Below are 27,254 nucleotides of genomic sequence, written 5' to 3' on the forward strand. Positions count from 1 at the left end.
TAGTAAAAGTAGGTATGCTTGTTCTTCAGAGTCCATATCTTATGATTCCTAATGGTAAATATTTCTGCCATTTTTGCAGACTGCCTTTTTAAAGGTTAAAAACTGAATTCTAAAGGAAATTTAAATTTTTTACCTTTAGCTGAAGGATAACAAAACAAAGGATCATTTCAAGTCATAAATGAAAAGCATGCACCTCAGAGCAGTTCAGGAAGTTTCTCAAAGGCCTAGAGTGAAAGGAGGGAAACTGCCATGGTCACTTGAGCAAGTTGCAAATCCAAATCCCTTCCAGTACCCAAAAGTGATTGGCACAAAGCTGTAAGCCATCTTCAAACACATGATGTGTTGCACAATTCAGTCACAGGTGGCTGCTTGCTTTATGTGGCTGTGGAAATGCTTCTGAGGGATTATTTTTGGCAGATACTGATCTACTTTAACCATGTAACGGGCATCTTCCCTCCTCCTCCCCACTTTGTGTTAAGACAGTCTCCTTCAGCAAGGCCTCTCTGGCCAGCCCATGGGAACTTCTGGGCAGCCCCATGGGAAGCTCCCAGCTTTCTCTCAGAGCAAGAACCAGGACTGAAATAAAAGGATCACAGAATGGTCTGGGTTGGAAAGGACCTTAAGATCATTTAGGTCCAACCCCTCTGCCATGGGCAGGGACACCTCACACTAAACCATGTCACCCAAGGCCTCGTTCAACCTGGCCTTGAGCACTGCCAGGGATGAAGCATTCACAACTTCCTTGAGCAACCCTTTCCAGTGCCTCACTAACCTCACAGTAAAGGACTTCCTATTATATCCAATCTAAACTTCCCCTGTTTAAATTTTAACCCGTTACCCCTTGCCCTATCACTGCAGTCCCTAATCCTTGATGTAGCGTCTCCTAAGGTGATTTTACATACATTTCCCCATTTCCCCAGCTGTCCCTATCCCCACTCTGTTTCTGTTGGACAAGTTACAAACCTGAAAAGAGCTCACCCTCTGTCTGGAAGCCAAAATATGACCATTTATGTTAAAATGCAGATATCCACAAGTCAGTTGTCAAGCTTTCCATATGACCTTTTTAAAACACCGGCACACAGCTTTGGCCCTTTTGCAGCCCAAGGTCTGATGTTAGTGACTCAGCAGCTCATTGGATAGCCAGGCATGCACGCCTACAGGCATACAGACCAATGTGGCTTTCAGTGATAATTTTCTATCAATGCTCTTGACTTCCTTTCTAATTTAAGTCTGTCTCTTACTATTCATGATCAGAAGATGGAAGCCTTTGATAATTCATTCTTCAGCAGATCAGACATGTTAATTACAGTATGAAAATCATGGTGCTGAATCAAGGTGTATCAAGACATCTTATGACTGTACGCCCTTCCTCTGTTAGTTTTCTTAATTGTTCTCAATGCTTTTTTAGTGAACATTTGCTGATACTTGATGTCTGATGAAACAATAATTTGTGAATTGTTTAGGTTGCTGAGGTTTTTATATCACATCATAGCACTTGCTGTCTAATGCAACTTCCATGGCATAACTGAGAATACAATAGATAAGGAAAACCAGAGCATTGCTGGTACTATACTTGTACCACTTGCAAAACTCAAGACACTGCTGGCTGCTTGTAGAAATGCATATGAGGCATTATTTTTGGCACGTATGTATCTACTTTAACCAAAGGATTGCAAGTGGTTCAGAAATGCCTTTGTACACAGAAACCCTCTGAAACTCTTTCAAGCACATTTATCCCTATCTCTTAAAATCCAAGATCTACTCTGGTCCAAAAACATGGGAAGATGGATGCAAAGAAATTTTAGTAGCAAGAGACTAACGCAGATACAAGTTTTTAACAGAAGAGTGTGCAGGCATGCACCACAACTCTGCCTGTAGCTCTGCTACAAATGAGGCTAGTCCTTCCACATCAGACAGCTTGTAAAGAAAAAATACAGAGCAGATTCAACATGAGCAGAATATGTCTCATTCATTGCAAAGGCATTTCTGTAGCAACAATGGGTAATGCATCTGGAGGTTTTGTTTTTGCAATGAATGAAAGCCGTGAATGAGCAACTTTTTTCTACCATCAAAGAGGACAACTTGTGCTTCAGAGCTCACAAACCGAGGAGGACACTGAGGTCAGAACGATGCCTCAAGTTTTACCTTTGTTCAAAGGACCCAAAATGCAATCTCGAAGACTCTTTTGACAGGAATGGTAGAAGTTGACCAAAATAATTAAAAACAGGGGAGACCTGGGAAAAGTTCTTAAGATTTTGGAACCAGCCCTTTGAAGAACAGGGAAAAAAGCATAGGACTTCAGTAATAGAGTTCTCACCTTGACAGATTTCATTATGCTATGATTTAATATTACAGGTTTTACATAACAGAATACCATTTCACTTTTGGAATCAAACTGGACTCTCACACAAATCTCTCTCTGAATTCTATAGCAGCATGACAAATTAATCTCCTGTCTTCAACAGAGTCAATAGCTCCCTGGAAGCACAGAAAATTGCCAGGAAAGGGCAGTACACCTGCAAAGCCAGACTTCTGAAGTTAAGAAGAGCAACAGCTATATTCACTTGCTCTACCTTAATTCTGTCTGTTGCTGAGTTCCATTATTAGTTTTTAACTACACGACCTTGCAGATTTTTCCCTAGGATTTTTGATATTGACAGAAAAATTACTCAGTATATTGATATCATTCTTTGCATTATTTTATATGCCATGTCAAGCCAGCATAAATTCTTGTAAAAAAATCCACATTCTTTTATGCAGTGTACTCATCCAAATCTCCTAATTCCCTACAAACACAAACATCTTTATTTTCAAACAACTGAAAAGCAACACTGCACTGTTTACATATTTTAACAAGAAGTCCAGAGAGAAAGTACAGGCAATACAATCAAGAAATCCAGTGAGTTTCATCTGCTGAGAGCCTAATCGTTGAGTACTTAGCATTTCGATGCTAATAGCTTGACCAAGGCACAGCTTTCTGACAGCTGGTAGTGCTCACTTTCTCATCAAGGCCTTGAGCGTTCCCACTTGGGCATCTAGAAAATGCACAAATTCTGGTTCCACTCTGGAAAAAATCTTAGTCTTTTCAACATGATAAGCATCACACAGTCTGGAAGGTGAAGGCCAGGAGCCTATAAAGGCAAAATGCCATCCAGCAATACCTTGTTAGAGGCAGTTAAATCAGGGCCGGATTAATTGCTGGAATCATGAGGTACAGGTGGGAGGGGAGTGAGAGGACACAGCCTGACCTCGGGTTTGGTAATCCAGGTAAATGCTGGAAGCCCCACACCATCAAACCAAGAGATATCCCCTACCCATCATCATGGCTTGACTTCACGAACGAAGATTTGGGAAGGGCTTTACCCACGCTTACTACAAGTGCACTGATGACTAAGAAGGCCAATGTGGGATAGGCAAATCCGGCTACAAAAAGCACAGCAGAACGTCTCCTTGGGTGGAACAGGTGGGGCGCGATTCTTCCTGCGTTGTCTTTTCTCCTCGAGACTAGTTCTTCGTGAACTCTCAAAGGAGTCAGAGGCATTATGTATGGTGTGCCTCCAAGTCTCCCGATTGGAGGCCAAGGTGGACCACTGGTGGTAGTCAATATGGCCAAGGCTAAGGTATTGTTTCAGGGAGTCCTTATATCTCTTCTTTGGGGCACCTCTCTTGTGGCTACCGGTGGCAAGTTCACCGTAAAACATGATCTTGGGGAGGCGGTGATCCTTCATTCTAGAGACGTGCCCTGCCCAGCGCAGCTGCAGTTTCAGCAATATGGCATTGATGCTGGTGACCCCTGCCTGTTCGAGGACAGTGACATTAGACACATAGTCAGTCCAATGGATGTTTAGAATTGTACGGAGGCAGCGCTGATGAAAGCGTTCCAGGAGTTGCAGGTGATGACGGTAGATGACCCATGATTCAGACCCATATAAAAGAGTAGACAATACAATGGCTCTGTAGACACTGATCTTTGTACTTTTCTTCAGGTGTTTGTTACACCAGACTCTTTTATGGAGTTTTCCAAAGGCTCTATATGCCTTTGCTATTCTGTTGTCTATCTCCTTGCCGATTATGGCATCCGAGGATATGATGCTTCCCAGATAGCTGAACTGCTGAACTGTCTTAAGGTCTGACTCGCTGATGGTAATATGGGGATGAAGATAATCTTCTTGCGGTGCAGGTTGGTAGAGGACTACTGTCTTCTTCAAGCTGACTTCCAGCCCAAAAACCTCAGCCGCCTCCACAAAGCAAGATGTTAAACGCTGCAGAGCTGCTTCTGTGTGGGCAACAAGGGTGGCATCATCAGCAAAGAGCAGTTCACGGACAAGATGGTTTAGGGTCTTAGTGTGGGCCTTCAGTCGCCTTAGATTGAATAGGCTACCATCGGTACGATATCGAATATAAATGCCGTCTTGTTCGTCGAGGTCTGCTGTAGCCCTTTGGAGCATCATGCTGAAGAAGATTGTGAATAAGGTCAGTGTGAGAACGCAACCTTGTTTCACACCATTGGTTATTGGGAAAGGCTCAGAGAGTGCATCACCATACCTGACTTGGCCTTGCTGATCCTCATGTAACAGAATAATCATTTTGAGGAACTTGGGGGGACAACCTAATCGTTCTAAGATCAGCCACAAGCCTTTCCTGCTCACAGTGTCAAAAGCTTTGGTGAGGTCAATGAAAGTTACATATAACCCCTTATTCTGTTCTCTACACTTTTCTTGCAGTTGTCTGAGAACAAATACCATGTCTGTGGTACTTCTATTAGCCCTGAAACCACACTGACTTTCAGGTAGAAGTTCTTCTGCGATGGCAGGTACTAGTCTGTTCAATAGTATTCTTGCAAGAATTTTACCAGCAATGGAGAGCAGAGTTATACCACGGTAGTTTGAGCAGTCTGACTTGACACCTTCTTTCTTATACAGAGTGACGATGATTGCGTCACGAAAGTCTGACAGTATTTTGCCTTGTTCCCAACAGCACACAACTAGCTCATGAAATTTAGCGTGGAGTGCTTGGCCTCCATGCTTCCATATTTCAGGTGGGACTCCATCAACCCCAGCTGCCTTGCCAGTTTTCACCTGCTGTATGGCCTTAAGAGTCTCTCCCATGGTAGGGGCTAAATCCAATTCGTTTTTCACCGGATGTTGCAGAATGTGCTGGATTCCTTCGCCTTGGACTACACGATTAGCACTAAAGAGGGTTTGAAAATGTTCAGACCAACGATTCAGGATGGAGATTTTATCTGTAAGAAGCGTTTGGCCATCTGCACCAAGTAAGGGGCTTTGAACCTGGAATGTGGGTCCATACACTGCCTTCAGAGCCTCACAGAATCCTCTGTGGTCACCCAAATCTGCACATAGTTGAGTCTTTTCTGCTAGGTTGAGCCACCACTTGTTCTGGATGTCTCTAAGTTTCTGTTGGAGTTTGCTACATGCAAGACGAAAGGCTGCTTTTCTTACATGGCAGAGTGGCTGAGCGAGGTGTGCTTGATGAGCAGATCTCCTTTTTGTCAGCAATTCCTGGACCTCCTGGTTGCTATCATCAAACCAGTCTTTGTTTTTCTTTAAGGAGAACCCAATGGATTCTACAGAGGACTGCAGGATGCTGTTTTTGATATGTTGCCAAAGCGCTTCAGGAGAAGAATCTATAAGTTGGTCTTCAAGCCTAGTTTGAAGGTTAGCCTGAAAGCTGTCCCTCACTGCAGCTATTTGGAGATTATTAACATTGAGCCTCCTCCTTGGAATGCCGCCCCTCTTAGGTTTGGGCTTGAAGTGGAAATTAAGTTTGCAACGCACAAGGCGGTGGTCTGTTTGGCATTCTGCACTAGGCATCACTCTGGTCTGGCAGACATCACGAATATTTCTCTGGTGCACTAAAACATAGTCAATAAGGTGCCAATGTTTAGATCGAGGATGCATCCAGGTTGTCTTCCAGCTGTCTTTCTGCTGGAAGATAGTGTTGGTGATGGTAAGCTGTTGCTCTGCACAGAACTCTAGTAAGAGATGACCGTTATCATTGCAGCTGCCAACACCGTGCTTGCCTAGTACTCCTTTCCAGGCTTCAAAGTTCTTTCCTACTCGGGCGTTGAAGTCACCAAGGATTATGATCTTATCTTCTATAGGAACTTTCTGAGTGAGGTGATGCAGGTCGGAGTAGAATTTTTCTTTTTCTGCAGGGTCAGCTTGCAGAGTTGGAGCATATATGCTGAAAAGAACAACATGTTGCTTATTGTGTAGTGGAAGACGTAAGGAGATAATACGGTCGGAATGACCTATCGGCAAATTTTCAAGTTTAGAGGCTATGGAGTTTTTAATCATGAAGCCGACTCCAGAAAGATGACTTTCAGTTTTGGGTTTGCCTGACCAGTAGAGTGTATAGCCAGCACCATGTTCTTTGAGGCTACCTTCCTCATGAAGGTGAACTTCACTGAGTGCAGCGATATCGATGTTAAGTCGTGACAATTCATGGGCAATTAGCGCAGAACGGCGCTCAGGACGCCCACTGTTCACTGTATCAAGCATGGTTCTGATGTTCCAACATGCGAGTGTCAATCTGGACACACCTTTGGAGGCAGGTGTATGCCTTTGTCTCTTTGTCTTTAATTGACCGCAATAGAAGATGCCCGTTGGCCGCGGCTAGCCAACCAGGTGGAGGGGGAGATGAGCTTTGGTTAGGCCACCTTTTCTAGGCCTCTCTCCATATGGAGCAAGCAGTGCTGTCCTTGAAAAAGGCTGCTTGGTCATTCAGGATGCTGCCGAACAAGACTGTCATCTCCTGGGTCAGACTTGAGCGACCAATGTCCTGAACCGCCTGCATGCAGGGTTGGGTCTGCGACTTCCAGTGCACCTTATCACCTGCCGTTTCGTCCCTCGCCTGTCGCTACAGGGCTTTGCAAGTGTGGGTAAACCCTTCGGGCCTGCGCAGTGGATTTATTTTAGGTGAGGCACAGCGTGCGCAGAACTGGCCTCACCCTTTACACCTGAGGTTTATCTGCCAGGGCCTAGCGAGCTTGGACGGTGACAGCAAAGTCCTCAGGTCGTAGGTTTAATTAGAGTATCCTTCTCTTAGATGGATGGCCTTACAGGGCTACACGAGCTCCATCTGCCCGGGTTTGAAGTTGGAGTTGTCCTTCTCCTAGGATGGTTGCCCGAAGGCTAGTGAGCCCATCCTGCCCATGGACACACTTTGTCTGACCCTTCATTTGAGAGCTGACTGGCATGGGAGACCCTACCGGAAGCATAAGCCACCACCAGCATAACTCCCAACTTCACAAGGGCATGCAAGCTCTTTCCCCACGACAAGGGGGTGTCCGTGAAAGAGGCCTACCCAGAGGCCAAAAAATTAACACTGTACTGTCTTATCACACACAGATAAAAGGTACCAAGTGAGTGTTATGTAGATAATACAAGAAGTACCCCTCCTCACTCCTTCGAGGGAGTCTGACTCATGGTTTTCAAAGCTGTGCGGAGGTGTAAAGGCTTTTCTCAGTACAAGCCATAGCCACAGCCTTAAAAAGCAAAGGTGCTTGGAACGGACATAAACCAGCACTGTGCAGACAGGACTTCTAAAGCTGTCAGGGAATTTCTTAACTTTGAACACAGGATTATGAACTCCAAACAAGCCTTCACCAGCATCTCTTTTGAGGCAAGGTAAATGTTGATGTATTTGATTTCTCACACTTAAACCAAAAGGGAAACCTGCATCCCCCATTCAGATATCAGACAGACAACTGCAATCTGTGACCAGGGTAGCTGGGCTACAGACAGCTCCAGCACTGGCTTCTGTCCCTTGAGCTATTGCATGACCTGAAAGCACAAAGGTTTTCGTCCCCAGCGTGAACCTGCTTTGGGAAGGACAGACGCACCAGCTCTGCCCTGTCGTGCCACCTTGGCCCCATGGCACAGGTGCCTCTTGTCCTCTTCTGCTCCCACCACATCTGAACCCTGCCACGTTCCTTGCCTGTCCATCTCCCCCTTGCCTAACCCAACGTGTCTGCCCTCCAGCGTTCTTGCTCTCAGGATCTCTATTCCTTTATCACCACCACTTTCTCTGTTAGGGGAATTAAGAAAAAGGTTACTATGGGGATATCAGGAAAAAAATGTTAATTTCAATTCTGAAAACACAGCAGACTCCCCTGATCAGAATGTGCTGGTTTGCAATGCTACTTTCATCCTCATGGGAAGATGCTTTAGGCAATTTTGTTGTCAACCTCTAGAAAGACCACACCAGCAAGATCTCAGTGTTTGTTACCTGGCTGCACTCAAGGAAGTTGTTTCTGTGACATTAGTATGGGTGACACCTTCCTGGAACTTTGTTCCAGATACTGGAACTGTTAAAGGCTCCCAGTAAAAGAGATTTTATGATTAAAAAAAGCTCAAACTCATACCGTTATATAAACAATACATATTTATAAATGTGATTTATATATATCACTACATACAATTTATATATACTATATAAATTGTATATATATTCTTATTCTCAGAAATTGAAGAATTATTTGAAATAATTATTTCAAATATTTGAAATAGTTATTTGAATTATTTGGATTATTATTCAAATTTTTGAAGGAAACTTTTCAAAATTATTTGAAACAAACTTTAATTATTTGAAGGGAACTTTAATAGTCATTCTGCTCAGTCACTCTGCTGCCTGACATAAAAACTTCTGCCAAAGTGCTGGGCAGAAGTAACAGTGGGTATTTTCAACCTGCGCTAGCTGCAATCCCCACTCCAGAGCAGCACAACCAAAATCCTCATCCTTATTTCTCCCAGAACCAAACCTATTACTTTGTTTAGAGTAATTCACTCCAAAGATGGCATAAGGAAAAATATTCCTTGAGGATGATGCCAGGTTTTCTCAGCAGGTCTTTAAGTCTTTTTCATTTGATATACGTCCTTGGCTGCACACCTTTAATTTCATGTGAATTTGGCAAATTCTGAAGCCCAACACTGCAAATTTACATGTAGAGAAATCAAGCACAGTCAATTTAAGTAGCATAGTATCTGATCTGTAGACGGAAACTTCTAAACTTGTATCCTGTTGTACTGATATCCTTTATTTTCTTTTTATATCATCTTTTTCAGTGTCAGATCATGCATTCCATTTAGCAATCGTTGCCTGAAAAAGCAAGTGTTTGTGTTTTGTGTTTTTTTTCTACTGGAACTTCATTCCAGTAACACTGTGTTTATGGCCCATGTATACTTTTAATACAAAATAATCCATAACAATCACGATCCTCTTCTAATGGATGCACTGCTTTTTTCTTTCTAATTCAGCTGCTTTGGTAAAGATTATATATGGTTGATCAGAGATGTAGTAAAAAAAAAATAATGTTACTGTCACTCTCAGTTCAATTCTGAGTAAGAGAAGTCCCCACAAGTCAGCAGATGTAATAATATACATACAGAACCAGTGGTTACACTGAAAAGCTTTTCTTAAGCTGCCTCTCTGCAGACCTGTTTGCTTGCTATACCAAAGAAATGACAAATAGTTTAATCATTATATTTTTCCCTTGCACAGCTTTCATTTCAGTACTGCCATTTGCATTTTTATACATGAATAATTCAGAGGAAGAATGCACACTAAAAGGTGCATTACAGAATAGTGTCTGCTTAGTTTTGGGAAAATTCTGTCTCTTGTTTAAGCTGATGTTCCTTCTATGCATTTCTAAAGATAGAATCTGGATCTGCTGAAGACCAGATCTTTCTCAATAATTCATGTTGTTCCAGAGTTCAGGGATTCCAGGTTGAGAGAGAGGCGAGACACAATGGATAAAAAAAAATAGTTTATTATAATAGAAGAAGATAGAGAGGAAGAGCCAGCAAAGTGTTAAAGAAACAGTGATGGTTATTTACAGTGATAATATTAATATTAATATATTTGTATTTTACAAACCCCAATGACCATGTGATGATGATCAGGAAACCAGCTCCGAAAGACATTGCAGTGCAAGGTGGCAGGCTCAATCTTAACGGGCTTCCCTACAGAGGCAACATTGACCTGGGTGGTTCAAGGGTCTGCCTCCCTGCATTGCATGAGGCTCGGGCTTTTATGCTAGCAAAAGGGCACACTCATTCCAAGGCAGGGGCCAGCCTACATCAGGAGTGGCCAGCTATACAAAAACGGTCTCTGGGGGTCAGGACTTCTAGGGGATTTTTGGGGAGGAGCCACCACAGAACATTATCTCATGTGTCTTGTGACTGGTATGAGACTCCCTTTTGCTAACAGTGGTGTTTACTCCCCTATTTTCAAGGTTATGTTCCCACAACCCATGCCAAACAGTACTTTTCTATTTTTGTGTGTTTCACCACAGACCGTTATCTAGTGTCACTGACACACATGTGCAGAGATGCATTCTTGATTAAAAGTGATGTGTCCCCATGCAGTTTATTCAACAGATTATCGATTTTTATTCTTTCTTGTGTAGGTTGCTGAAAGAAAGATGGTCTCACACTGGTGAATACTTGTTCTAAATACTGAATTTGTAAGACGCATAGACAAGACTTTGCCTGTCATGGGAATTCTTCCTCCATATTTCTGCCAGGAAAAATATTTCATAGTCTCCTGTAAGTATTTCTTTTGCTAAAGTATATTTGTCTAGGTTAAATATTAGAGAGTGCTCTGCCTCTCACATGCTCTTTCAGCAAACTGTTTTACCTTCATTATTCAATCACAGAAGGACTACATTTGGGAAACTGCAAGGTTGTGCCTGAAGATACAAATCCAAATTAAGGACCCCTTCCTTTGTCAACTTAGACCAACCCTTCAACACGTGGACTGACTTTTAGAACACCCCTCCACAACCAGGAATTTCAAAGAGACTGCTCCTTCTGGTAAGAGCTATACCTTCTGCTCTTGGCTTGCCTGAGAAAAACTTAGTATTCTTAATTAGAGGTAACTAACTAAAAATGAAATCCTAGTGGAGATTAGGCAGGGTCTAGTTTTCCTGTGAGCTAGCACACAGAATTAGGGTCTTTGGGGTGGGTATTTTTAATACCAATGATAAAAGCAAATGACTGTATGGTATTTTCATTCTTCCTAACATCCGATTGATATAAATATGCAGCCAGACTGTGCACATGAAACAGTAGAAATACGCAGCCCAAACCGTCTGATGTCCTTAGCTGCCCACACAAGTCCCCTAACTGTGCTAGGTACCTGGGAGCTGTATGCCAATGAAGACATTCGGCATTAACTCTGTCCAAGCCTTTGCATCGTGCTGCAGCTAACATGAGGAAATCTGCTTTGGCTCTTCTCAAGGAAAGCTAAAATAAAGCCAGATGATTCTTCGGCTGCAGATACATAAAAAGAAATCACTGAAAAATACAAGGGCAACCTCAATCCGCATTGTGGCTGTTTCCTGCAGCAGTCACTACAAATGCTATGGTGTGCCATGAATTCCCCTTGCTCTGCAGACCTGTGATGCAGTCTATTTATAACCTCCAAATCCTGCTCACCTCATGAAAGTAACACTGTGAATAAAACCATCCTGAATCATCTCCAGCTGCTTCTGCACCTTGTTGATTGCCACTGGGCAATTCCACTGCTGCTCAGAAAGAGCATCCTACGAGATGATAATCAAAGCAAACGGCCACTCTGTACATGCCTGAGTATTTCTGCGTGGTAGAGTACTCCCTAAAGGGCAAATTTTTCCATTGCTAAGAACAAGAATTCTGCTGTTATTCTAGGTCACTTGCGGAACCACACCGATAACAGATCTCAGCAAAATGTCACCAGTGATAAAGTCCGGGGCTTTCAGAACTGTGCTTTGGAAGGTAGGCATTTACATTTAGGTGTCTAAATGGAAGGATCTGTTTTAACATGCAATTTCCAAAATTCACTTTTGAAAACACTGGCTCAAATATCATCATTATACTTGCATATTGGTGATATTTAAGTTAAGTAGACTGGTCTAGGTATTGCACCAGGGAAAGGAAAAGTGCAACCATCAGTTTAAACACTGATTTGCTGAATAGAATGGGATCAGCCACACCACTCTGTATGCCCCAAACACTGCTATTTTCTGACTTTGACCACACGACTGAGTCACCTAATTTGTAGCTGCCAGTGCAGCTCCAGCTTGGCTTTTATCCAAAGCATGCTCCTCTGCTCCCTCCTCCACTGAATTTTTTTGTTGCAGCTGAACGGCTTGCAAATAAAAAGACCTAAACATGCACAATGTACCACACGCATAGGAAGATTTTGCAAAATGTAGGGCTGATTGTCTGCTACAGAGTAGCTTCTGGAGTTTGGCACCTGGATGGCTCTTTCCCACAGTCGCCTCTGTGCTTCAAGAGCCATGCCCAGAGGAAAATTCAACAGTTGCTGTTTTCAGCAGCCAGTTGGTAAAGTAATTGCTTTTGGCTGAAAATATTAAATTTCACCAAGCCATAATCAAAATATTGGTTGGTTTGTAAACACTTGAGCTTCAAGGCCATTGAGTCCATCTCTGGCCATGCCGAGATGGTAGTCCTGCTGCATCTTGACATGCAGGGGGAAAAAACATAGCCTTGTTTCCACTTTTCTCTGTGCTCACCTGAATGACTGGATCAAGGCTGAACAACCGCAGACAGAAGTGGAAATGTGAAATACGTCAAATGGTATTTTTTGTCATCAGAAGTGCTCAGGGGTTGTGGCCAGCGAGGCAAGAACAGACAGGCAGCCTGCAGAATAGGACATTTCTGACTCTGAAGTTCTATTGGGGATTTTTTGGACAGTTACGTATAAGGCACCAAAGGAATGGCTTAGAACTACTATCCCCACCTACAGTATTTCTTTTCCTTTACACTTACGGTAATAAAGTTTGGGCAACAGTTTGTTTTTTTCAGTTCCCATTTACTACTCATTGTGAAACTTGGTGAGATTGGTCATGCTGTAATGTCACTCCATGAATCTGTGGATAGAGGCATTTTCCTTCAACAGTTTTTTGCTGTATTTACAAACCCATCCCATTGTTTGTGTCATTCCTCAGGCATATAACATGGTGGCAGTGGTCTGGTAGAGACATTCTGCTATCCTTCTCATTTTTATTACCGTGTATTTAGAACATATGCAAACGTTTTCTGATACCTCATCCAACTGCTTGAACACTGAGTACCAAAACTAATTGCAGAAATTTTCATCACTGCTACAGCAAATGACTTAGGCATGATTTGAAGCAAAAGGCAGATCTGTAAGAACAAACTAGTAAAGTAAAACTCCACATAGTACAAACAGCAGCACCATGAGCAAGCCACAAAGATCAAGTTACAAATTTAAGTACTCCAAGGTGTTCAGTGGAAGTATTAGTCTGAAATCAAATTTTCTACCCTCAGCCTGACTGCAGAAGAAATGGATTCACTTAATTATGCTACAGAACAAGGAACCTTTCCAATCTGTATGGTGAGTGGTGCAGTTGTTCCTTTTACTTGGTAAGAGTAAAATTCTTTATTTTGGGTTATCTATCTAGGCCTTAAATTCACAGAAATGTAAGTTTAAATTCACTTCAGATTCACTGACATTAAGTGGCTTTACTTAATTCCATTGAGAACTGCACGGAATATCTGAGTCCTAGCCTGCTTAGTGAAACTCTACCTTCTATGATAGCAACCAGGTAAAAACCCTTCTTATGCCATTTCCAGTTGCAGAAATAATGTCTAAGCAACCGCTACTGACAAAGCCTTCAAAAAGAAAACACCTGCAGTAGGCAGATAATATAATTTTAAAGGCAATCTTGAATGAGAACCTTTGATGTCCGTCAGCTATTTCGGTATCCAAGAATTACCTGCCACTGGAAAACTCTTATGTAACTGAACAGTGCTGAGATGGGGAAGTTTTGTCTTTGCCCATAACTGAGGCTAAATCTACAAAACAATTGTCTATATATTGAGAAAAAAAAATCATCCTTAGAAATTTAAATCTGTGAGCAAATAGGTGTTAGAATAAACATATACTGCTATTCATGTATGGAATTGCAAAATGTAAGGCAAAACAGAAGAAGCGACAGAAGATCAGCCTATATTTTTATATTTAACTTAATTAAAACAACGTATCTTTGAATCCCTTAGTATACTGCCTTGTTCGTAACAGTGCTTTCTAAAACACTGCCTGATCACCGTAATATTCTTGATGTTACAACATTCAGGTTTGATCCTATCTTATTCATCATTTAATGCTGAAGAACTACATTTCTAACCACCTGGACACCCATTAAAAGAACGTGTGGATTCCCCCATGTTCCCTTTTGCCACAAAGCAGCACAAGTCTGCACGCTGATTTGCAAGTCTGCAGTGTTTGCATTCTGCAAACACTGACAAGTGAGCAGACACCAATGTGTGTCCAGGGCAAGCGCCTCTGACCACAAACCCCAGCAGGGTTTCTGAAGGTGCAGGTTTTGACACCTGTAGGCAGAGTTGTTTCTGGATATTCCCAGATTTCCTGTCACTGAGGAAAAGGGCACCAACGTGCACATGAAAGGAATTGTTAACACCCGGGTAGAAACTGCAGCATGTGTGCTGCTGTAGCTGTGATGACCTATGGGTATAAGTGAATCCAAGTTTGTAAGGGGAGCTGTATCTTGTCAGCTTGACTGAATTGGTGTGGAAGGAAGTCTGTGTCAGACTTCCTCCTAGTTCTTTTCAAGCTGAATAGTTACTGCTGCTCTTGCCAGTTCTGAACTCCCTGCATCTCCAATCTGACAGCAAATTCCCCAGAGCAAAGCAGTACAGTTCTCTCTCGTGCATGACTAAACATACACACCACTTCTGCTGCCCCGCAGTGCAGTAAATACCCGAGCTCATCTTAGCATCTTTTGTCTGGACTCTGTTGCCGTCTGCTGAGTAGGCATGCCATCATCTAACAGTGCTTGGAAAAACTCACTCCACCGGCAGCACAAACACATTTGGCTGAGAGCATCACTGAGCACTGGCTCAGCAGACGGATGTACAAAACTGTGTGGGAAACGGAAGTGTAAAATGTGGCTGCAGTATCTGGAGAAAGGCCATAGCCAGCACTAAGATTCAGTATCAGCAACTAGCCAAACAGAAATGTACTCTTCCTAGGAAGCCAGAGGTGTCAGCTCTAGGACAGAAATTTGGCTTTGACACAGCCTTTCTCAGCAAGCCAGATTTCCCATACACCAACCTCAACCATTACTGCAAGACAACTGACTGTTGGCACCTAAGGAGCACATGCATATAATTCAAGGTGTTTAACACATTATGATGTCTCACTAAGCTTTACCAATTCAGCATATACTAACTATGAAAATGGACACAGTATGAAATCCAGTCTCACATCTTTAACAGCAAGCAGGAAGAGTAGCAAGCACTCACCAGCTTAGAAACAGTACCCTGGTGAGCTGCTGAAGCTACCCATCTCATTTAGCTTGGAACTGAACCAGGAGTATTCATGGCTATCATGGCTCAGCTAAGCACTGAACCGGAAATGCTCACCTGTGCCACACCTCTTCATGGCAAAACTAGGATACCCATGAAACACCAAACAACAGCCAACATTTTGCCTCCCCAGCAATCCCCACTTTTTCTAGAAGCAACTTATGTTGTTGCAAGCTGACCATGCTCTAAGGAATGCTCACAATTAAAATTCACTGCCTTAAACCTGGCAAAAGCATTTGACTGAGCATATATTCTGAAATGGATCAAGACTCACACTTCTGCCCCTAAGAGGCAATCATGATGTGACACCTCACAAACTTAGAACACACCAAAGGCATGAACAATTTTCTCTTTGTGATATATTCAGCCTGAAATTCAGCTATGGATGAGGGATTTTCATTTTTCCCCACATGCATATGATTACTCAGTACACTAGGAGGAATGTCTTTGAAAAGCAAATCCCCCAGAAGAAAGCACAGTAGTTAACATATAGGAAATAATTTCTAAATAAATCATGCCTACCACTTTTGCTGCCTTACAATGAATTTGGTTAATATGTACACTAAAAGCAGCTCTAATGAAGTGTGTGCATTGTGAAAATTAATTCAAGAGGTAGTTTGGCTGGCAATCCTAACAAAGCTTACATGGGGAAACTGCCAACGTGTACAGTTTATGTGCACATGCAGATCTCTGTAGAGTGTTACTCCTATTCTGCCCCTGCCAAGAGTGAAAGTTTGCTCTGCCCTGTGGCCAGACGCACTACTGGCCACACTCTTCATAACTCCCCCTCCCACCAGCTTCACAATTATCAATCAGAAGTCAGCCATAAAAAGCTTTCATCACACAACAGTTTGATTTCTACTCCAGACAAGCCTTCAGCAAGGAAGAGTCAAAGAGCTGGGCCATTTGGCCTTATGTGCTCTTTTTTCTTCAACGCACAACATTTATATCAGCACTGCCAGAAATACAGTAACTCAGGTGTGATAGGGCTTCACAGTAGCCTTTGCTAACTTTCATCACCCTTTAAACCACACCTCTTCCTGGAGTCACCCAGTGCTGCACTGACCTGCAGGAGCTAGGGGCTGGCAGATGGGCTAAGCCTGCAGGAATCGTGCTGTGGGGCTTAGCAGAAGACATGTGCCACTTCTCAGCTCCTCTGCTCTTGCCTGGATAGCAACGCTTGGTTATTTCACCATCTTCTTTGGAATAAATTTGAAAAAAGCCTGTCAGGAATGCAAAATAGAGTGTATTTTAATATTGCACCTAATTTTTCTATTTAAACCCAGTGCAATTTGTTGAGAAATTCCGTTACCCTCCCTGACTAATCCCCAAAAAGCACTCAATACCCCCAGTCCACAGAACAGCTGCCTGGTCTCCAGGGTGCTCCCGCAGCTTAATGCACACAGCTTGACTTCCATCAAAGCTGTTTTGTGGTCTTCCTCTTTGGCACTGGTGTAATAACATAAAAGCAGAGTGAAAGCTCATATAAACACTATAATTTTCACACAGAATACAAAATACTCACCTTGCTCACCACACAGAAACACAAACTTCATGCTGGGCCAGACTTCTGGTCTGATGTGACCAATGGTATAGTTAGGGGGACATCTGTCTTCAAAGCCCCAACATACTGCAAATCAGCAGGTGGCCCACCACATATAGGTGTCAAGGAACTGTTACGGAGGCTGTAGAGGCAGCTGCAGCCTTTGCTCAGGCCAACGGAATTGCAAGGCGACTTGCAATTCCAGCTTGAGCAGGATGAAAACCAGCCCCAGTGCCTGTCTGAGGGAGCATGAGTAGCCAGGCCCAACTGGCACCAGGCACAACTTCTGCATTGTAAGAAATGCACTCCAGGCATCGCTGTCCCTGGTTGCAGTGTTTTCACCTAGTTTCTGTGATTTAACTAGAAATGATGTTATCAAACTGTTCCAAATCTCACAAAGTCCTAGCCCTTGATGATACTGAGGTGAAAACTTCCACAACTTGACTCTGTATTGCAGAAAAAAGCACTGCGTTTCATTGGCTCTTTGTGCTGTATTTTTATTATACTACTTGCAATGGTTTGTTACATATTTACTGACATTTTCCAAAATACTCCATAATCTGAAATGTAAAATATGCTTCAAATGTTTCACGAAACAAGCAAAAATAGCCTTCAAATTTACCAACAAAATAAAGGCATCTCCCAGAATGAATCAATAAAACCACCAGGCCATTTTCAAGTAAAATGATACCGCATTGCCAGAATGACAAGCACAGAATTACCTCACAGATAACAAACCAGAACCGTATTTGAGAAACCTCATACAGACTTTCTACAGTGAACCATCTGTTTTTTTGTTGTTTTTTTTTTTAGCTTGGGGTTGAAGAAAGGGTGATTCATCTGATTCTGAAACGGTTTTCTGTTTTAATTCAACTTTTTTTTTTCTGCAACACCTTTTAAGTGATGTTGAAAGCACAGAGTGAGAACCAGTTAAATCAGTCCTGGCAGAAGAGAAAAACAAGTCTGCGGACAGGAAGAGGCATTTTCCATCTGCAATTTAGGAAGGAGTGGAGACTCAAAGAGGTACAGTTGTACTTAAAAAGCTTCTCTCAGGGTAAAGAAAGTTAATCTATTTAGCAGAGAAACAAAGACTCTGAGGTCAGAGAGAGAAATGGCCAGTATTAGGTGACAGTAAGAAACTGGGAGACACGGGCTTTAAAAGCAATGAGGCATTTGGGAGCTGTTTCATAGCCATCAGGGGAGTGCGGGACTTGTGATGTGGATGTGCCAGTTTTGTCACAGCCACCAGCTGGTAATGTCACTGATGCACTGGGTTGGCAGGAGCTGGGGAGGCGGAAGAAGCAGTGGATAAGGATGCAGTGCTACCCATCAAGGATGGAGGCAGCACCTAATGCTGTGAGAGCACCAAACATTGGTATGCTCACAGGGCCAAAGAGAAGTGGAACCTAAAGTTAAAGACAAGAAGAAAACAGATGCTGAAAAAACAGTAAGAGGAATGTCAGGTTTGTGAGTTTATCTCCTGCCCAAAATAGTGATGCCTGGCTTTGAGACTCCTAGTAAGGAAGCTGAAATAAAACCACCAGTTTTCTTGCTCAGACAGCCAGAGTGACTGTGGGTAGCCACTAGCTGGGTTTAATGCCAGAGAGATTCTTAGCAGTGCTGAGAACACGCAGGTCCTGCGTCTTGCAGCAGGAGGTACATGCTACACACTGAAGTCACATATGTACCTCTCACCTACAAATTTGGAAGAAAAATACTGCCTGTACATTTAATTCTCAGGGCCTTGGGCAAAATAATTTACTTGGCAAGGTAATAATTTACTTGGTACAGTTATGCATGTACTTAGGCAAAATAATTTACTTGGTACAGTTCTCTCCTGAGAAAAACTGTTTGCCAGGAAGGATTTCAAGGAGAAAAGGATGGCTTGACACCTCTATCCAACTGTTCCCAAAGGTGCAGGAGATGTTGCCTCCTGGAGAAGGCAAGAGAGGCAGGCAGGCAGGGATCTGGGGAGGTGCAGATGCCCAGTATACACCTCCCGGATGGCTGAGCGCTCTGCTTCTCACTTTAGATTTTCTATTCTTGTCATGTATTACAAATGAACACAAAACTAAGTACAGACAAGGGAAATAGGAATTGACTTCTCAAGGTTCCTTCCAGTCCTGTCCTAGGTCATGTTCCAAATATTTCCAATACTGTATCCCTTTTCTAAACAGGCACAGCAGCATCAGAAGTACTTGTGTGCGACCTAGTATTTCCTTTTTTATCCCACATGTGACCAACCAAATTAACAATGGGAGTCTGGAGACTGGCTTTGTTACTCAGAGCCATTTGTGCTCCTCATCAAACCTCTCAATCTACTTTCAGCAAACCATTAATGTGTACTGCATTCAGTCAAAATTTGTACAATAGGTGTTCAGCTTTCCATAAAGGCACTAGAGGATTATTTAACCAGTGGTGGGTTTGAGCTGCCTCCTTAGCTCCCAACTGCCCTCACAGGCAGCTGTGCAGCATATAGGCATCAATACCACTGGCAAGGAGCAGAACACTACTCACATCACTGGTACTTGAAAGGTTGAGGCTTCGGGTTGTTTGCTTCCCTCCTAGATAGTGATTTATCAAAATAAAACCCACCCCACCCTAGTTTCAGAACGCCAACATGCAGTACTAAGGTGGGGTAAACTAAGAGCGTTCCCTCCCTGCTGTTTTCTAAGAAACATCATTATTGATCTTTATTCAAGCAACAGCAGTTAAGTGAAGAAACAAGGTACATATGACCCAACTCAAACAAAATGTTTGTTGTGGTCCACATACAATATCAATTCTTTTTGCATAAGGGCATGTTCCTACTATCTGTATGTATTTCAAAACCACCAAGCTGCACAATGGTGAACATAACTACTACATGGTCCTAATGCTGGTACGCCCGTCTGCCTTTCCTGTGGACAGATACTCAACTGTCTCTTATGGCTTACCTGGACAGGAGCAAACTGGATTTCGTAAGGGTCTGGATGATGCCTGGCGCAGTGTGGATAACTATGAGGGAAGCTCTGCCATGTTCTCATGTGTTGCTCACACGCATGTTGAAGCTCTCAGGTGTGGGGAGTTGAGGGCAGCTTCCCTGTGCACCAGCTCGTTATTTCTAAATGGCAACTGAGCTTACCCTGCATTGCTATACCCACTCTAGAGAAATAAAGCAATAGGAGAGGGTTGGGGTTTGGTGGTTTTTTTGTGTGTGTTTCTTTTTATTTCACTTAGAATAGCCTCAATTAAATTTCTAAAGCAAATAAAGTGCTTTTGCATGCAAAAGGCTGCTTGTCATAGAAGTCTCCATAACTCACTCGTTAGCTTGTGCAGGCCAAGTCAGAGAATGGCAACCTTCTCATGACTTACCTTGGTTCTTAAGTAAATCCATCAAACCCTTCCCCTGAGCCTCACATCTCCCTAAATCTCAGCCTTTGCAGGAAGGACCACACATATATTTTCTGATCTGTAAAAAAACTGCATGGATTTTGAATTGAAAGACCTCAAGGCATTTCAATATTTAGAAATAAGAATACAGTAGTTTGCGTTTTAAGTTACTTCCTACTGTGTCCTCTTGATAAAAATGAAGGCTACACGCCTTCACAATTTTCCATTTACACAGAATTCCATCAGTTTAATCAAAGTGAAACATATGGTACTATTATGGTCCTTGCACCTTCAGATTTCCTTACTGATAACCCACATACTATCCGTTAACCCATTGCATCATTCAAAAGAATAAACAACCTGGGCTTAGCATACAGGAAGCTGAACAAAAAGGAAATAGAAAATATTAGTTTTTATATATATATTTTGACCCTCAAACTGTTCAGACTGACATATTTTTACAGATCAAGGTTATCCCACAGATGAGCCTGTTAAGTTCACTACAAACAGCATTTTCTGTTTTTATTTTTCAACTTTGAGCCTTTTTTATTTAAACCACCATTACCTCAATCCCATGGATGGATCTGGTGGTTAATAAGGGTAGCAAAAGTCAGACTTCCTATTCTCTCTTAACAAGCCATCCAGAATCACCCAGGCTAAAACAAATACAGGCGTTTTTCCCAAGCATTTTTCTTTTGGTTTAGCAAGACTCTCGTGCTTCCCCATTCAGCACACCCTCTTTTCACAAGCTGCATGGAGTTGAGAAGTTAATATAATATTGCCAAGATGACTGTGAGCACAATCTGCTTACAAGGCTGAAATCAGTGTAGTACAACTTACATTTACATTAAGTGGGAAAACATGGTGTCATAAAGGCACTCAAAAATACTTCAGATGGTGGTGAGATGAAGTGGAAGGCAGATCATAGACTCATAGAATAGTTTGGGTTGGAAGAGATCCTCAAAAGTCACCAAGTCCAACCTGCCTCTGCAATGAGTCTTCACCCGTAACTTCTTTTGTGCCTTTAAGATGCAGAATGTTGTCACCTCTTATCTCTAAAATTTTATTTGGCATTTCCTAATTAATAGGCTATTAGTGTGCTACAGCTTGCACAGTTTCTGGGCATGGTGAAAAGGGACAGCCACAGCCTGAAGACTGGCAGGAGAATCCTTGATACCCTCCCTGAGCTCTCCTGAATGGCTAGAGGCTCAGGCATCACAAACAACCCTGTTCACTGCCATGCCAGACCATGCATCTGCTGAAAATGGCATATATACTGCAATATTAAGGGTTAGGTGTTTGCATAATGCCAAAGATAGGCGCCTCAGACTCCAAGCATGCACATAACAGAAGGGGCACGGGCCAACATATGAGTTTTAAAACAAATTCCAAATATGTAACTTAAAAGGATAGTTGTGATAGACTTGTAACCTGGCAGAGTAGGGAGACGAGAAAAATTTTGGCAACCATAGACAAACAGAGGAGTGCTGCATTTAAGTAAAATAAGCAACATTTACTTGGGGATACAGGCTGCAAAATCCAGGGGTTTTTATTTCTACTAAGGTAAGGAAATCTTTCCTCAATCTGAATAAAAGACAAGTCTTGCTCAGCGATAAAAACTGAAATGAAAGGTAGCCATTGCTCAGATGCTGGATGGACATCAGGTTCCTTGTGCGAGGAGGTGAGTAGTTCACCTGAATACTAAACATTGCCTAGACCTATGTATGTTTTTGCTTTTGCTGTTCCTGTTCTCCCCCCTTTTGGGGATGGAGTGATACAGGAGCTGTGAGGGTGCTTACCTGCTGGCTGTGGACAACATACCACAGTAAGAAAGACACTGGTGCTTTGAAGAAGCTGAGGTACTGAAGTGTATATCCTTGGTGTTTGCTGACCCCACATAACCATGCCTCATGCACTTCTACAGTACTGGTGTGAGAAGGGAACATTGTGGCATTTTTTCCCTTGTGTTTCTTTTTAAGGCTGGTAAAAAAACCCAACTAAATACTAGATGGAGATTTTAACAGCACCCACCCAGGTGAAATTCCACCTAGACTCTTCAGTCATGATTCAGGCAGCTTGCTCTTGGGCAATAGACCACAGCAGATAAGGATGCAGTACACTTTTACACTTAACAGAACTTGCTGGTGGAACTACAGATGACCTACAGCTGAATCCTTCCACCAGCATGTATTAAAACCCTTTCCTATGCAGAATATGCTATACTGTTGAAGGACATTTTTTATGTGATAATATCAGCATGGGGTGCTGTGTCTACTAGAAGTGACCTCAACTCTTCCATTTTCTACACTTGTGTTCTGGTAGCAATACAGGTATACATTTACCATAATGTCTTTTTCCATCCTAATGGACCCTACCACTATTACTACTGTAGCATATTCAGATAACACAACAGTACAAAGCAAGTAGTATCTTGCTGAGACTTTATTGAGGCAGCATACAGTACTTTTCATTGGAGGGGACCAGAGGACCACCAAAACTTAAAATTTAATCAGGTAAAAACTCTAAATACATTATCTTTACCATTGCACCATGATAATTTGTTATTAAAGTTGGCACACAAACACAAATAATTACAGTTGTGTAAGATTTCACAATATAGGATACTCTTTTTGCTTCTTCAGTATTTTGCCAGACCCTATGGTGGGAATGCTTATTTAACTAAAAATCTAAGAAATGGGATGTTTTAGTTATTTCTAAAGCTGCTTTTGAAATACATACTACATCTTAAGCAAATCTTCTTGCACATATATGAAAAAACACTAGGTTAAGTACAGGCTATTTTGTTGCACACAGTTTTGTTTCTAGTATTAAAGACTAACTTTGAGTCACTTCCATAAACCTTTGGTGGATGTGAATTGTGCTTTTGGTGATTTTGGTTATTTCAGGACTGCTTATGAAATCTGTTACTGTTTTTTTTTCCTCATGTTACTGCAATAAAAGAATGTAACTTATAGGCTTGTTCCAAAATTCTTTTTAAAGATTACCCATCAAGAAAACAATAGAGGCAGAAGATTATTTCAGGGGCATTCTGGTGGATGTAGGGGATTCCTTGACATACAGTGGACAGCGAGCTAAACACTGAGACAGTGAAGCTGCTGAAAAGGTCAGGAACAGAAGCACCACATTTCAGCCCCATGCTGTGGGGGTCTGTAGCCTGAGCACGGCTCCAGAAGACAGTCAGCCCCAGAATGCACTGGACCACCAGGCTGCCTGAAGTCCTCTGCATGCACTTATGCCTGGGCATGCTGACGTGATTTAACATTGATCTCACTGAAACGAGTAATTTTTCTCCTACAAGAGTCTCACCTTCCCAAATGTGAAGGTCCTGTGTGCAGCAGGTTATTTTTCTTTGCTCTGCTTTCTGTACAGCATAAGGAAATAAATACTTGTACTTCGTAAACCTCTGATTTTCTGATAAAATGGTTTTCCTTAGCTCTGCAATATTTGCCACTCCTGCACAATGTTAAAAACTGGCATCTGCAAACAAAATGACAACATACAGATAATTAAATATTGCTCACCACAGCACTGGACAAGATACTTGCTATTGCATTCTGCCATTTCACTGTAACCCTGGCATCAGCTACATAAGAAGGGGAGAGACAGCAAGATAACTAAGCCACAGCTGAACTTGCATGTTTATCTTCTGTCTTTCAGCAGAGCATCTACATGATTATTTTCTGGGGATGCTAAGTGTACTTACACTACTGTCACTGTTCACGAGTCCACTAGAGCAGCTATGCCTCACATTTACTGAGGAGTTCTTTTAATTAGTTTCTCTGACATTATTACGCTTAACCCAAGTGACTAATCAGACCTGAAAAGCTTTCTCAGTACTAGACTGAGAACTGATGGAGGTGTGGATTCAAGCTGCTCTGATTCATACCAATGTAATAGTTCTCTCTTAGCATTTGGTCTTGTTCATGCTCAGTATCATTCTTACAGAAATCTTGGCTCATATTCTAGTTTGGGATATTTAATTTAAACTGAAGAAATGCAGGGCTGAGTTACAGGCTTTTCCTTAAGCAAGCCTTGAGTGCTCCATGTTGTGAATTCCCTTGAATTCCTTCAGGAAGGGAAGGAATACACATTTTTCCCAATTCCAGAGCAAGAGGCAGCCAATGGGAACTCAAAAATAGCTAAATAAGCCTCTTTAACCCCATTTTCACTAGGTGCTAAGAAGTACTCTACAGATCTAAAGAACTCGTATGGCACAGGAAGCCCACAACAACTTATATTAGGCCATTTTCCACTAACTTCTCAGGAGCCCTTCAAATCCCAGCAATTTCTTTGACCTGCATTATCCTGAAGCCATGTAAACTGCTTTAAAGTGCCTGGGTAATTCTACTTTGGCACATTAGTTTGCCATCTTCCTTTTTTATATCACATCACTTAATCCTCAGACATAAAGTAGGAAGGGTAAGGACTAACTTCAGAGTTTGTATATGCCAAAGGTCAGGCTTTTCTTGTGTACTTCAAGTTTCTATTTGTCCTTCATTTTCTAGAATATTGATTACCTACTGTATGTTGGTGTTGTTTCCTGCCTGTGAAAAAATAGCAAGCATAGAAATGTTTCAGAACATGTACACTGAATCATACAGATCTAAGAAAACAGAAATTTACTTAGATATTAGACTGATTGCCTAAAAAAGGGAATCTGACTTTTCATTTGCTGAAGACATATGAAAAGTGGCACAAAACACACTGCAGTCACTGAGATAGATGGTCAAGGGGAAAAAAGCACATCGAACTATGAAGAAACATTTCTTTCCCATCTTTTAAAACTATTTTAAATAGCATAAAACTTCATAATGAAATATAAATGGAAAATCGCAGTGCTTGTATCAAAGTGCCAATATGAAACATTTTAATATTTCTTAGTTTTGACAGAAATTTGATAACATCAATAAAACCAATCAGGATATTATGAAGAATAGATCTAACAGGGAGAATCTGTGCAGTTGAAGCCTTAAAAGCATTGAACTAGACCTAGCAATAGAGAAGAAAACAAAGCAGCTCAGAGAGTAAGGATAGTTTCCATGGCATATGATTATATTAGAGGACAAAACTGCTTTATCTCTGCTCAATTTAAAGTTAAGCGAATGGTGATATTTTTTTTCAGAAAAACTCAGCATGGCCAACACAGAAATGCAGAAGGCAAAGGTATTAAGAGAGCCAACAAAAAAGGCTACAGGGTCTACCACTTCTCTGCAATTCTCTGTATTTTTCCCAGTGTCTTCCAAAATAACATTCCTTAAATTTCTCCTGCAGATCCACCACAAATACTGACGTGAAAGAACATCAGCCTCCTTTGATCTCCAGTTATTGTTCTGGAAATTACATCTTTGTCTACTTTTTTCTTCAGGCTGCTTCTGACATTCTTGTGAGTTTTTCTGTTTTCAGGTTTGGTGTTTCCATTTCCCTTCATGTTGTCACTTGTTGTGCAGCCGTATCAAACATAATTATTTTCCAGCCTCTGGAGTCCAATCACCATCTCTTCATGTGGTGCATGATATCAACACACAGCTCCAGGAGATCCAAGGTGTTGTGGCTAAAAGCAGCTGAATATTTGCACTTTCTGACCAGTTCAAAGGGCAAGTAAAATGCAATCTTCCTACTGATTTACATCCTTAACATTTTGTTTTGCCTGCAACTGGGCTACAAGCACACATGCAGTTACCAGCTGTGGCTCAGCTAATGGCAGTAACAAGTAGAGGTCTGATTTGAAGGTGAGGCTGGGTAGGACAGAATCACATCCTCCTTTCTCTTCCTTCCTGCATGCTGAGTGTCGCAGCCCTCAATGCCCAGTGGTGCTGCAACAACTGCTTTTAATCCACTCCTAAATCAGACACCTCAAATGATCAGGGTTAAAACAAGTACTCTACAAAAGATGATGATATGTAACTTTCTAAGCTGTGGGACAATGAAAGATCTCTTAAAAAAATAAAAATATGGAACGTACTGAGGCAAGCTTCCACTGTTATCTTAGTCATATTCCCATGGTGTGGAGCAGCATTACTCACATGGTAACAGTGTATCTCCTTAGGAAGGCATGGGAAGGCATTGCAGTATCTGCACTGTCTCTCAGCCCAGACAGCCAAGCACCTCCCACGATACACACTGCTGTGACAGCTAGTTCAGCTTAACAATTCCCTGTCACAGCAAGGAACATTTTTGGCTGTTTCAGTAACCTAACCTGTTCCTTAAGAGGCAAACACCAAAGCTGGTGCTAGAAGGAGGGGAAAAAAAGGACCTCCTATGACTTTTCAGCTAGGCCCTCAACACTGAGGGATCAAACCTGCAGAAGGGCACATTCAAGCAGACACTTTTGCCCCTCAGCAACTGGGATGCAACCATCCTGGAAGGGAAAGGGGATGCCTGAACCAGAAGTGCAGCACTGGTGTTTCACTATTTATCCATGCCCAGAACAGGCAGGTAGGTTAGAATCATAGAATCATAGAATAGTTAGGGTTGGAAAGGACCTTAACATCATCTAGGTCCAACCCCCCTGCCATGGGCAGGGACACCTCACACTAAACCATGTTGCCCAAGGCCTCGTTCAACCTGGCCTTGAACACCACCAGGAATAGAGCGTTCACAACTTCCCTGATGAGCAACCCATTCCAGTGCCTCACCACCCTTACAGTAAAGAACTTCCTCCTTACATCCAATCTAAACTTCCCCTGTTTAAGTTTTAAACCATTACCCCTTGTCCTAATGAAGAGTCCCTCCCCAGCATCCCTATAGGCCCCCTTCAGACACTGGAAGGCTCCATGCAGCCTTCTCTTCTCCAGGCTGAACAGCCCCAACTTTTTCAGCCTGTCTTCATACAGGAGGTGCTCCAGTCCCCTGATCATCCTCGTGCCCCTCCTCTGGACTTGTTCCAACAGTTCCATGTCTTTTTTATGTTGAGGACACCAGAACTCTGTGGCAATTACAGA

At 42.2% G+C, this 27,254-nt stretch overlaps 1 protein-coding gene across 1 annotated transcript in view; it reads left to right on the forward strand.

Annotated features, from left to right (window-relative positions):
* The first annotated feature begins 6,384 nt into the window (after nt 1-6,384).
* Nucleotides 6,385-27,254, forward strand: part of TRPC3 (transient receptor potential cation channel subfamily C member 3) — a 288,551-nt gene continuing 267,681 nt past the window's right edge. The window contains exon 1 of the mRNA XM_061353693.1: nt 6,385-6,388. Within this exon, the coding sequence (XP_061209677.1) occupies nt 6,387-6,388 (2 nt within the window). The 5' untranslated portion in view covers nt 6,385-6,386. The remainder of the gene's footprint in view (nt 6,389-27,254) is intronic.

The sequence above is a fragment of the Neopsephotus bourkii genome, unplaced genomic scaffold (genome assembly GCF_033783945.1).
Source record: "Neopsephotus bourkii isolate Nb327-2 ecotype Australia unplaced genomic scaffold, CSIRO-AGI_Nbou_v1 NB_690, whole genome shotgun sequence".
NCBI lineage: Eukaryota > Metazoa > Chordata > Aves > Psittaciformes > Psittacidae > Neopsephotus > Neopsephotus bourkii.